Source organism: Camelina sativa, chromosome 10, assembly GCF_000633955.1.
Source record: "Camelina sativa cultivar DH55 chromosome 10, Cs, whole genome shotgun sequence".
Lineage (NCBI taxonomy): Eukaryota > Viridiplantae > Streptophyta > Magnoliopsida > Brassicales > Brassicaceae > Camelina > Camelina sativa.
In genome coordinates this window covers 14,607,374-14,621,653 of record NC_025694.1, presented here as the reverse complement: position 1 = coordinate 14,621,653, position 14,280 = coordinate 14,607,374, and the positions used below count along the sequence as shown (strand labels likewise).

At 32.6% G+C, this 14,280-nt stretch overlaps 1 protein-coding gene across 1 annotated transcript; it reads left to right on the top strand.

Moving 5' to 3' along the window:
• LOC104718949 (EPIDERMAL PATTERNING FACTOR-like protein 4) lies at positions 3,425–4,324 on the top strand. The gene is made up of 2 exons (XM_010436777.2): positions 3,425–3,712; positions 3,918–4,324. The coding sequence occupies exons 1-2, from the start codon at positions 3,625–3,627 to the stop codon at positions 4,148–4,150; spliced, it is 321 nt and encodes a 106-aa protein (XP_010435079.1). The 5' UTR covers positions 3,425–3,624; the 3' UTR covers positions 4,151–4,324.

Genomic DNA, 14,280 nt, shown 5'->3' with positions numbered 1-14,280 from the left:
ACACTTACATGGGAAGATATCAAAGCAAATATGAATAGGTTCCTAGCAAACCACATCATCCCAACATGACAATAAAGATACAAACATAAAGTACGACAACATAAACTAATACTAAGAAGATAGAAGGGTATACAAGCCACATAGATAGGGTGAACACAAAGCGGATAGTGCACATGAGATGGCGAAAGACTGTCCAAAAATGAATCACCGGTCGCAAAACGACAAATTGCCACAATGGAATGCAAAGATTCTGACGGGTTTTTAAAAACCTAACTCGCACTAATGATAAATCATTAGCTCCCTGAAAAGAGAGACAGCATGTAAGATGGGAATGAATTCCCAAGAGTCGAGTGCTCGAAAAAAAAGTCCAACATCAATACCAAGATGGAAAGAGGGACGTAGATCATTTAGATACATGTAAATGGAAATGTATCTCCACGTAAAAAAAATAAAGACTAGTCATTTTCGGAAGTGAATACCAAAACGATTGAAAAATACATGAGAGTAAATAAATTGACAAGACGAAGGAGGAGAAATATACATTTTTCACATGAGTCTGACCAATATCGATTCCCCCATAAACCTTGCTTGGTCTGCGTGACAATACATCCCTTCGCATTATCCAACCCTTGTCTATTTGTAATAAAAAGTGAAAAAAAAACTCATAATAATTATTTCAATATATATGCGATAAGCTCCGTCCAAATCCAATATTATATATTTTACTTAAACTGACTATTTATATAGTGCTAGATGCGATACATATTACAAAAAAAATATATATATATATACATATTGTTATATACTCGTATTTGGCAAAATTAAATAACCATATGCATGATTATTGATTAGGCAAACAATAAAAAGGAAAATTATATAGGTTCCTCATCCATTACCTTCTAGGTTAAAAATGATTAGATAAGCAAACATATTATTATTTCCACCCAAAAAAAAAAAAGCAAACATATTATTATTATTGTACCATTGTATCGTTCATGTGATATTGCAACTTTTTCTTTTTAGATAGACTATGACATTTCGAATAATGATCCCTAATCTTTTTGGATAAAAGATTATACAGAACGTGTAAACATTTTTTTTGTTTCGACCTTGTGTGACTGACTACAAAAAGTTCACAAACGTATTTCATCTCTCTCTCCAGATACAGAAATTAAGACTCGATATTGGACCCGGTAACACTGTTTACAATACTAAAAACCAATTTTTTCAGTTGGCTAATAAGTTGTAAATCGTGAATACTCAACATAAAGAACGGTTTAGAATTTGCGAGTAGTGGAAGAAATAAGTTAAAGAAGAGGGAAACAAAAACTAATTTATATATATAGGAAGAGTCGTTATCGAAGAAATGGATCCAAGTTGGTACCATGCCTTTCAATCTCTGGAGGATTGCATATATCTAGCTACCATTTCTATCAACACCACCACTCACCAAACCCTACTCTATTTCCTTTTATTAAAAGCGTTTTCAATTATATACTGGTGAACTTTTTCCTTTAATATATTTGTCTTTCTCGGTTTTTCTCAAGTGTGTTGTCGTCTCAATTGTTTATTGATCTTGAGTCTCAAGATCTTGGGATTAAGGCGAATTAAGTAGAGATTTAGAGTCACATCATTGAATCCTAACAAACTTAATGGTTTACCTTTCACATTCAAACACATTCTTGAATCAAAATATGATTTATGACACACCAACATAATTTTACTCTTATACATTTTCAGGCTTTTGGGGAAAAATATCTAAAACGAAAGAACTATATGGAATATAACTATTATTAATTTTTTTTTCCTTTATAACTAGTACTAATGTTAAAAATGAGATCATAATAAATTAGCTGTCATCAAAAAACAAAGTAAAGTTATTTTACTACAGATGGTAAAACTCTCTCTTAATATATCTTTTTTTTCTTTTTCTTTTTGTAACTGCTAAGATTTCCATATAAATATCATCTACATAATCGAGTACAATGAATATGAAAACTACTATGCCCATATACAAGTTTTTAAAAAATATAAAAGAAAAAGATGAATAGTGATTGAAGAAGCGTACAGGTTATGTTTGTGCAGGGAGAGAGGGGTCGCGAGTGCGTGGGTCGGGTACAGAGGATGAGTCAGTGAGTCAGGACCTGTTTCCCCCCCCTTTGTAAAGGACACTCACTAGTCACATAACATCCTTTAATGGACCTCATCTTATCATAGGCCCATTTAGATATTTCTTGGGCCTCATTTATAGTTCTCGCGATTTGAACTATACCTGATGGTGATAACAATCGAACGACCACAAAAACCACCCAACCGTTTTTGTGGACAAATATTTTTTTTTTTTGATATAATGGATTGTCTCATGATCAAACCATTAAAAGAAGTAAACCAGCAACAACAACCCATGTTCCACGTACTGACATTACATACACATAGTCAAAGAGTTATCAATAATTTGGACTTTACCAAAAAGATTTACAAAACCATACTAGTCAGCTTTGATATCTTGGTTTTCAGATCTTATTTTATTTTGTTGTTGCTTATATTTGTTTTACCCAAATTGTTGACAACAAATAGATTAATTGAATCGTATTTTTATATAGATTACTCAAGATTGTAATTTTGTCTTACATGTAACCGTAGTCGGTCGGATCGTCTACGGGAATCACACGTGATGCGCATGCTTCCGATTTGTTGTTAGTCTTATGATGGTTCGAAGGTGTTACAAGAGTGGTTAATGAATCCTAAGAAAACTAGTACTTACTACATGGCTACATCCTATAGTATAATATATAATAGGTCATGTAAAGATTTTAAAGATAATTCCACTCCGAATTCATCTAGATTGTATATAAATGAAAAATGTGACACAACAAATAGGAGAAACGTGACACAAATAATATATATATATATATATATATATTGGGTTTATTCAAAAGCTGAAACTAAAGAAAAAGAAACAAGAGACATACATATATATCCAAAGTATATAAAAAATAAAATAATTATAAAAAAATGTAGGACTGAAACCTAAAAAGAAAAAGAAACATTAAAAGGTTGCAGAAATAAAATATAAAAAAAATACACGAAAAGAAAACCTGACCAGAAATTTCCATAAAGCCCAACCTATTTATTTTGCCTACAGTTTGAGTGAGCTCCCACTCATTTAGTAGCTCAACTATTAATTTACATGTCATAATAGTAATTTAAGAACCTTTATATTTTGTTTAAAGCTTCATTTTTTCAGAATATATTTTTTCAGAACATTAAAAGTGATCACTCACTAAAGTGTAATTGGAAGATAAATGTATATACGACTAGTATAAAAGGAGAAAAATACAGTCAAATAATAGAAATAAGAAAAAAAAAAAAAAAGAGATCGCAGTTTGAATTTAATATTTGGATTCATGGGTCTATTCTACTGTTCAAAGTCTCTCACACACTCTTTCTATCTAAGCTTCTTTTTTGACTTAAGACCAAAATGAATAGCCCCAAACCCCAAACTCACAAACATAAACCCAATAAAATCTCTCTTGTACACAGAAAAGTAAAACACACAATTTTTCACCACAAACACTTGTCTCTCTGCTAACGTGCGCGCATCCTCGCCGGTTCTTGACTAATATGGGCGCCTTCCGTCGCCGCCGTCGTCGCTTTCTTTTAGCTGCACTCGCCGCATTTGCTCTCCTCCACCTCTTCTCAGTCTCCGCTGGTAAGAACCCAATAACAAATATTATAATTTCTTGATTTTCTAAAAGAGATCTCTTACTAAATTTTGGTTTGTTTTTTTTTCTTTTTAAAGCTATGTTTATATATATATATATATATATATATACTCCAATGGGTTATTATGTTTTTGATGTGTAAAAATGGTGAGCGAGCTAGTTAACTCGGTGGTTGTTAAATTTATTAACCAGATGGTGGATGGATTGGTCAGAGACCCGGGTCGGGTTTACCGGGTGGATTCATGGGGGATAATAAGAGGTTTGGAGGTCCGGGTTCATCACCACCGACGTGTAGAGCGAAGTGTGGGAGATGTCAGCCGTGTAAACCGGTTCACGTACCGATTCAACCCGGTTTGAGCATGCCTTTGGAGTATTACCCTGAAGCTTGGCGGTGCAAGTGTGGCACCAAGATTTTCATGCCCTAATTACTAAGTTTGATCAATTAGTATTAAACAATTCAGAAGGAGAAACAAGAAAAAAAAAACATCGTTTTAATTCTTTTTGTTTTATTTTTTTCTTAGTTCCTCATTTCTTGTGCTTGTCTGATTAATTATTGTAATGAAAAATATGTTAATATTAAAAAAAAAAAAAATTGGTCATGTGAAGAAATTGAGGACTTTGGGAAAAAGCAAAAAACTTTGGGGTTCGGGGTGATATTACCGAGAAGGAAAGAGAGAGAGAGTACTCATCCTTTTTTACTCTAACGACACTTGCTCCATTGTTGAACCAATTAGAATTGCAGATGTCTCTAATTTAAGAGTATCTCCAACCCACCTATATTTGCTTTTTAATTCTATTTTTAAAATAAAATTTACTCCAACTCATCTCTATTTCTACTTCTATAATAGAAATATCTATTTTTTCTATATATATAGAAAAACTCTATTTAATACTCTATAATAGAGTTGAACTTTTTTATTTATAAAATGGTCCTTGAACTTTTAACACTTTTATATTTATGATAAAAATAAATAAAATATATATTTAAATAGTTTAGTAATAATTATTTTATATGATGCAATGTATTTCTTTTAATAAATGTGATATTTAAATAATATTTATGAATGTTAAAAATTTAAATAATATTGTAATTTTATGAAAGTTTCACAAATACTAAAATAAATGGGTTAGTTTGCAACTTTTATAAGTAAAACATATTAATAGTAAAATAAAAAAGGAATCTCTGCGGAATATTCTTTTTTAGAGAAAAAAATAGAGGTATCCATTGGAGCAAAAATCACCTCTATTATAGAGTTCATCTATTTCAGAGGTAAAAATAGAGAAAACTATTGGAGATGGTTTTAGGTGGTGTTTCTTATCTTCTCTTTGTAAAAAAAATAGTTTGAAACAATTTTTAATAGCTTATATTGTAATTTAGGTAGTGTAGAACTTGTGAGAAGATTAAAAATGTCATACACATATATAACAAATCTTTTGTAACCAGTAGCATGACAAAGGTTTTAGACATATAAATAGTTTAACAGCTGAATATTCTAATATGTGAACGAAAAAAAACTGAATATCCTAATTGTAAATACTAACAAAATATGATATTTGTTAATAATTATAAAACATTTTCAAAATGGTTTACCCCTACTAAATTAGTGATGTTTTTTTAATAGTTATATTTTTTATACATATACAATGAATATCTAGCAAAAAATACTTTTTACAAAAAGTGTAATTTGAATAAATATTTCGAAAGGTCAAATTAAAAAAAATAAAAATGTGGAATATATAGAAATGGTAAAGTAAACCAATCACAAAAGATTAAAATAATATATAGAAATAGATAAAAAATGAAATGTTGAAATAATTTTTGGACAGTTCACTTAATTATTTTTTTGTTCTTTAAAATCTTTTGAAACTCTTGGGTGAATTATCTGAAAACAAATCCGCCAAAAAACAATAGTGTAATGATGGTTTAATTTTTTTGTGTGTTTCCAACTTTCCATATAGTGTTATCAGTAAAATCATTGATTTGCCCCCTTATTTTCAAGCAAATCCCTCTTTGCAAAACAAATACTACTACTACTAAGGTACTTTATTTGTCTGCTTATGCATGTTTGTTTGGACCCATAGGTTTTGTCCCTCGACAGCTAATGTAGTTTTCATTATTGCTCTTTGATGATAGTATTATTTTTTTTATAAGTTCATCAACATAAATCATGATTAATATTTATCGTACTTGCACGTGTAAGTTTACAGCAGGACCATTTTATTTAAAAATATAAAAAAATGAAATTGTTATTATAGAAACGAATGTAAAAAGTAGTAAAAGCATTTATGGTTTGGAGTTTTTCCCATTTTCACTACAAAGCCGCATCTGTACTCGTGTCGTACTGCATACTCTGTTCCTTATAAGTTTGCAATATCTGAATTAATTTATCTCCTTCTCTTTTATTTTATTTTTCCTTATGAGATGTACCAATAAATTCTACTTTTGATTTTAGTATTTGGAAAAGCATCGACTGGTCTCATATTTTTAAACCTACAACTTTAGTTTTTGAAGATAGAGAGGAAACTTGGCCTTTTATTTGCCTATAAAAGATATGCAAATTATTATGCTTTGTAGATGCCTAATCAAAAAGCGTTATAGTTACTTACAACAATCATTGTATAAGTTGGAGAATGATAAGTTGGAAAATATCACAAAGATTGATGTTTTAGAATATTTTTTTGTTTCACAAATATTGATGTTTTGTAAACTTAAAAAAGTAATTATTGAAAATATTTAATTTTTTTGAATTGTTATTAGTTTATATTTTCTATCTCTAGCAAAAAGTAATTATAAATTAATTTATAAATAAAAACTAAATTTTTTTTTTTTAATATGTGTGAAAGTATCAAAACATCAATCTTTGTGAGATAGAGAGAATAATACTCTAGAGTCTAGACTGTAGACTTGTAGATTATCGAACAACGTGTAATTCTCGGAGTTGAACGAAACACAACTTTGGTTCTAGTTGGACAAGTCATGGTTATAAATTTGTGTAGATATATAACATAAAGGTGAGCATTATTTTGATTATGAGCATTGAAAAATTGGAAACACGTAACTCATTTACTAACCTCTAACCACTGTCCTATATTGGTCGTGTGGGCCATTTTGTACTCGACCCAAACGTTGACTGATAATGGTATAATAATACTAATACGTGACAACTGCAATAATAACAACTGCATGGTGATGGTGTTGTATCAAAACGAACAACTTTAGGATTTTACAATTTTCACTCTCTTTTTTTTTTTGTTGCTGGTGGTTTCGATTTTATTTATGCTCCTTTATTATTCCTTAGTTTTATTTTTATATGATGGTACCTTCTACTATACGTGAGAAGAAATAACATTAGGGAGCTATTACCGTGCTTCCTAGAGGTGTATGTTTCAAAATCAGCTGCGTGTTTTTCACATTTTTATTCAAAAAGAAAAAAAACACAGACACACACATCAGTTATTTACGCGTTTACAGCAGCATGTTTTTGTCAGTTTTGACCAAATTTGGTTATATGGTAAACAAGTCCAAAAGTTAATGCAAAGAGATGAAAAAGGAGAGCTTTCAAACAGCTACGTATCTTCGTTGTCTTGTATACAAGTATGTTAATTATTTGAAATATTACACTTTTGTTATCCATGAATCATATACTTTATATACTTTGAGCTTATAGACGTTAGATTGTTTAAAAGTGACTAAGCTAGTGCCTAACACTTTCATAAGCAACTGACGTGTGATTGGTAATTTACGGACGTTATGTCGTTCATCAAACAAGCGAAAAAACGAAAGCATTTTAACGTAAAGAAAAAGCAACTAATTAGTGTGTTTATAGGAAACTGTAAATAGTCAATAATGTCAAAAGGGATCGGGGAAAAAAAAGCAATACTCAAAAGAGTTTTTACAGAGAAGAGACTGATGTGATGGGTTTGGTTGGGTTGGTGGTGGACTGTACAGACATATAGCTTCCACTTTTTCTGTAAATTATTTTCACTCTTTTTTTTTTTTGAGAATAACTTTGTTTGTCCATGCGCCGAGGAATATCTATTTTATTGTTCATACTAAAAATGCTTTAGTTAAGGTATGGATACTAAAATTGCTTTTTGGGTTCATTCAAAATTTGAATGTTATATATGACTTTGATTGGTAACATAATTAAGGATGGCAATCGTGTTCGTTTGGTTACCAACTAGATGATCGGCTAAAATGGGCGAACTAGTTTACCTTCATGGCCTGGATACAAGAAAAGTATCTTCAATGTTTTGAATTAATAAAATCCAAAACTGAACCATAAAGAGGGAAAATACTTACATGTTCCTTTCAAATTAACTGTGTACGTAGAGTAGTTGTTGATAGAACATACTTTAGAGTAATTCTATTTGTAACTTACATCATCTGTTGTAGTAGATCAAAACTAACTGATGATAAATAAGCTTGTAAGTTTTAAAATTAATATACAAAATTTAGGAAAATGTTTAATGGTAGTTTTTGAAATAACTTTTCTGGTAATTTTAAGAATATTAATCAAAAATATTTGGTAATTGGAGTTGGAAATAGTACTCCCTCCGGTTTTTATTAGTTACTGTTCTAGAGCTTTTCAAATAAATTAAGAAAACATATAAATGTTCTATTATATCTTCATTTGACTATTATAATTTAAAAAAAAAAATTCATTTAACATGGGTAAATGAGATAATTTTATACTATAAGTCATATTAAAAAACGAAAACGACAACTAAAATGAAACAAAAAATTAAGCATAGAATAATCACTATTTTAAAACAAAGGAAGTCATAAATAATTTTGAAAACAAATATGTTTTGTAACGAGTATATTATAATTAAAAGATAGTAGTATATAATTGGGAAAAATGTCATTTAAATCACCAACTTTCAAATTGTGGCCATTTTAATCATGAATTTCTTAGGTGACCATTTTAATCATGAAGTTATTGTTGACTTATATTTTAAATATCATTTTTTGTTGACCGAGCCAAAATTATCACGACGTTAAATTGTTTAACAGAGCTAATAACAGACGTTTATGTGTCGTTAACCATCATCTAATAGTGAGAAACACCATTGTTTGGCAAAAACTAAAACCCCCAAATCCATTAAATCGAAATCCCTAATTTCTGAAGTCATAATCTTCTCCAAATCGATCCTCTCCTTCTCATTTTTTCAGTGTCTCGTCCTTTTCACCAAGCTCGTTTTTCCTCTATACTTGATTTCTCCATCTTCTCCTTTAAGTTATGAGTTGCAATTCTAGGCAATCGAGTAGTGAAAATATAAAACGCGGGTTTCCTTCGAAGTGTTATTGTGGGTTAGACGTTGTCATCTATACATCGACCACAAAACAAAACCCAGTAAGACCTTTCTTTCGATGTCCAACCAAACGAGATGTAAGTAATTTTAAATTTTATGTGTTCTTGTTCGTTAATAATTATTATCGTTTGCATTTCTAGGACCATTTGTTTAAATGGGTCGAAGATGGTGTGTATGAGGAGGTCATAGAAGTTTTGCCGAAAATATCCATCATTGACAGCGAGATAAACAACGCGAAATCTGAGGTTGCAGTCGAGATTCAAGTGTTCAAAGCTATGATCGAAGGATTGAAGGTAGAGGAAATGTGGAGCAAAAGGGAAATTAAGAAATGGAAATTGATGATCAAGTTGTGCTTCATGTGCTTTTGTTTTACTGTTATTGTCATTGTGATCCTAATGTGATGTACCACAAAAAAACAGAGGATGCTTGTTCTTGGTTATTAGTGTATTATGTCTTAGTTTTGTGTCCTTTTATTGTTGTTTTGTGTCCTTTTCTTGTTGTTTTGTGTCTTGGTAATGAAATGCTACTTTGATTATGAAATGTTGTTGTGTTAAATGGAAACAGAAATGTTACAAGACAAAATAGATTAGCTTCTTTCAGTACAAACAACATTAACCAAACCCACTATGCATTAAGTTCAAACGATTTGGGAAAAATACAAAGATAACATAGTCTCAAACCTTGATGCAAAAACAAAACAAAACAATGCAAACCAAAGACGACAACATAAATTAGGTCCTTTAAGTTCAGACAAAAAAAAAATGCAATTGCAAGTTGCACAAAGCTAGGTGGAAGTCTCAAACCATGATGCAAAACGCCCAAGTCCTTGTCTTTGTGATCCTTTATCAAAGTGTGCTCCTTGTGATCCATGTGCTCCTTGTGATATGTGTGCTCTTCCTATGTGTGCTCTTCCTTGGGGCTGTGATGCTCTTCTTTGGGGTAGTGATGCTGGTTGTCTTCCTTGGGGTTGTGATACGGGTTGTGATGATTGTCTTAAGGGTTGTGATGCTTGTCTTTCGGGTTGTGATGCTTGTGATCCTTGAGGTCGTGATGCTTGTCCTTCCCCTTGTGGTTCTTGATTTATCCGCGGTCTACCTCTCGGTCTTTTTGGTAAACTTGCAACAGTCGGATTTTTGCAAGCTTGTTTATTGTGTCCTTCTTCTTTGCAGTTAGAGCATGTCATAATCCTCCTAGCCCTTGACATCTTGTTATTTGAAGAAGAGGAAGATTCGTTTTTACCTTTCCTCCTAGCATAATTTGATGGCCTTCCGGGATTGTCTCTTCTCCATCCCGGTGGCAAGAGAGGAAGCCTATTCAACCTTGGCCACAATGGCATCCCTTGGACAGGTCTAATACCTTCTCGGTATGTTTCTCGCCACCTTATCTTTGTGTAATAGTCACTGACATTGTTTTCAACCTTCTCCTTTTTTCCAATTATCACACTTGCAGCATGAATACAAGGGATTCGAACCATCTGCCACTTTTTCCAACCACAAGTATTTGTATTCATATCGACAAAAGTAGGTAACATCATTCACCTCAATCTCGTGCAAGTTGTTTCTCGCCATATATCTGATGCATTGCGAAGACCCCATTATCATCTTCTCAATCTCAGCATGAGCTCGCTTTGTGAATCTTGTTTTCAGCCTGTCAGCAATGATAAACCTCTTTGCATTTCTGACCATGCATTGCCTCCTGATGTATTCTAGTAAATCTAGCAATGGCTTTTTCCTCGCCTGTCGAATAGTCCTATTAAAAGACTCACTAAGATTGTTGAGGTTATCATTGCAACACGTACCAATCCTAAAGAAAGCTCTCGGCCATGATTTGGGATTAATAACTTGCAGAGACGTATAAGCTTGCATATTATACTTCTTTAGCTCCTCCATGCGATCAGTGAACTCTCTTGTTGTGTATGCTCGTGCTATCCTCCAAAACATGCGTTGTAGTTCTTGATCATGACTATCTCTTTTCCAGTTATCCATGATGTGTTTTGCACATTGTCGATGCTCAGCATGTGGAAGTACCCCATGGATAGCTTTGACTAGACCCTGAAAAAGTTTAAATGAATCATAAGCTAAGAAAGTTTTAAATGAATCATTACTAACCTTTTGTGTTATCTGAGATGATAGCTATGTTTGTTATTGTATGAAGACCCAAACTTGAAGAGAGATGTCTCACAAACCATTCCTAGTTGTCATCATTTTCTATCTCTACAATTGCCCAAGCAATAAGAACAATTCGATTATCTCCATCTCTTCCCACTGCAGCTAGAAGGTGCCCTCTAATATCCCATTTCAGAAAAGCTCCATCTAGTCCAATGATGGGTCTGCAAGTTTCCTTCCAAGAATCTTTTTGTGATTTAAAACATATATATAAACGAAAAAACCTCTGTTTGCTTCCAATGACTGGCTCTGGTACTGTCTCGATCTCAAACTCGGAGCCTTTGTTTTGGTTTAACACCTCTGCTTGGTAATCCCAGATTCGTGCAAACTGGGACTCATGGCTAGCCTTTATTGTACGCAAAACTTTGGTCTTCGCCTTAGCACACTGATCTGGACTCACCTCCCACTTGTATTCTCTTTTAATCTCAGCAACCATCTCATGTCTTGTAAGCTTCGGATTGAGTCTCAACCTTTCTTCAAACAAAAAGGCAATAGCAGACCGCTTAAACATCTTTGAATACCCTGACCTCACACATATATGCCCATTGATATAAATCTTTATTTGCATCTTATGCTTCCTCCTCTCATATGAACAATATACTCTCCATGGACATTTATTACCATCTTCATCAACATAACAACATTTTGTACCAACCAACAGAGCTTGAGATCTATATAGTTTGATGTCATACCGTGTCTTTAAGGAGTACTTCAAAACGGCGAGCTTGAAATCCTCAGGAGAGTTGTAAGTTTTCTCCAATGCTAACAAACCCTCTGGATCTTCGCTGTCTTTGTTTGTATGAGCTGCATCGTTCTTGTCTATGTCTTCCAACTCATCCTCGTCGTCAGATGACAAAGGATCTGGAATTTTGTCTTCGTCCCAGATATCATCACCACTGTCGTTATCAGAACCAACATCTTCAAGTCTAGCAGCCTCTGGAAAGTCTTCTTCAATGTTTATGTTAGCATCTTCCTCAATAGCTAAACCATTGTCCACTTCCTCATCATTGTTATCTTCACCACCTACTGCATCATCAACAATATCACAATCTTCATTACCATACACCCTACAGTCATCTTCACTGTCAACAACAAGAGCCAAATCCATGTCTTGCTCCAAATCATAATCTTCTTCCACTCTGACTTTTCTTCGTTTACGACGCCGTTTTGAAGCTCCATGAATCGACTTTGATACACATACAATAGCTCTATTTTCGCCACCAGAATTCAATATGTCTTCAGTCTGAACTCGATCTCCGTCTCTGCCACCAGATTCCGGAGCGACTTGCAGTTCAACATGAACTCTATCTCCGACAACACTCTGTGATTCACCTCGTGGTGGAGGTTCAGGTCCGTCTCCGACAACACTCTCAACACTCTGCGATCCAAGTCGACTTGTTTCTATCAACATCTCAATATAGCTACTCTTTCTCACATTCGACATTTAGTGAAAATGATGATTTGAAATCAGGGATCTGGTTTTCAGAAATTAGGGATTTCGATTTAATGGATTTGGAGGTTTTAGTTTTTGCCAAATGATGTCGTTTCTCACTAACAGAGGATGGTTAACGACACATAAACGTCTGTTATTAGCTCTGTTAAATAATTTAACGTCGTGATAATTTTGGCTCAGCCAACAAAGGATGATGTTTAAAATATAAGTTAACAATAAGTTCATAATTAAAATGGCCACCTAAAAAGTTCATAATTAAAATGGCAAAAATTTGAAATTTGATGATTTAAATAGCATTTTTCCCGTATATAATTATATATTAGTGAGAGAAATATATAGATTTATCACATTAAGCATTAGCAACAATTACTTTCTAAAAACATATTAAAATATTACATTTATCTTCTTCTTTTTCATTTAATTTAATCAATCATTCCCCCCAACAAACGAATGAGCTATAAGTTTAGCGCCGTCAAACCCAATAGTTTTTGATTAAAAACGCTAAACCAATAAACAAAGCAACCAAGAAAGAATAACAAAATATAACTATGAAATGCACCAATTCTCTAATAATAGACTTGAAACCACACAATTTTTTGACTTTTTTTACTACCTACACGAACTTGTTAATAAACTTGACCAACAGCCACACGAATTATTAAAATCGAAGACGCTATATTCACAAGTAGCATTGTGTGAAAAGGGAAAAGAAATTGTTGTCCTCTGAACTTCTAACAACATATTCTGGTTATGATCCAGATGAATGCTTAGTGAAGTGACCAGCCAACAATATCTAGCAACTAAACAACAATATTTATTTTCAACACAAAAAAATGAGAGGCAATAATCACAATCTCACTAGAAGCCATAAAAGGAATAAAAATGAGAAGCATATATACACATGTGGATGTCGTTAGTGTTATGAATTTGCCTTAGGAATCATAAATAAGATATTAATAGTAATAGTAAAATGTGGTGACTTTTGAAAAAGAACTGAAAATGAGAAGTGCATTGTCAAATCTATCGCATCAAACGATACTTTTTTCATATAATTTTAGATAAACATCAGAGAACAGTCCTTGAGTAGGTTCATAGACACCAATCCTACACTTGGAAACTTCAATTAATTCTTCTCTACCCCACTTTTTTATTATTTTATCAACTTCTTCATACAAACTAATGTATAAAAAGTTCATAAATTCCTTGTAAGTTGTAACTCTTCTAACCCAATGGGCTTTTGGTTGTACGTTGGAGTATTCCATAGTTTCCAATGAACTTCAATTGGCCCCAATAGTTTATAGGTTCGGCCCTCTCGTTCTACTATTGTTGGAGTCCGGAGATGGTTCGACTTAGTTGATTACTAGTACACAATACACAGTCATAGACTCATAGTTTCCATTGATGTCTTGTTTAGTAGCCTCTTCATCCATTGATTTTTCATTATTAACATTTCTTCATATTTAGATATCTTAAAAACTTTCGATGTTTAGTTGGCTTTTAAATACCCTACATCTCCAGCTTCGGGTCATGGTAACCCATATAGATTTTATTTTTCAAAACCTAGATATATAGTATAGTTTAATAAATTTCTAACCCCTATATATATCTTACGAGCTGTTTG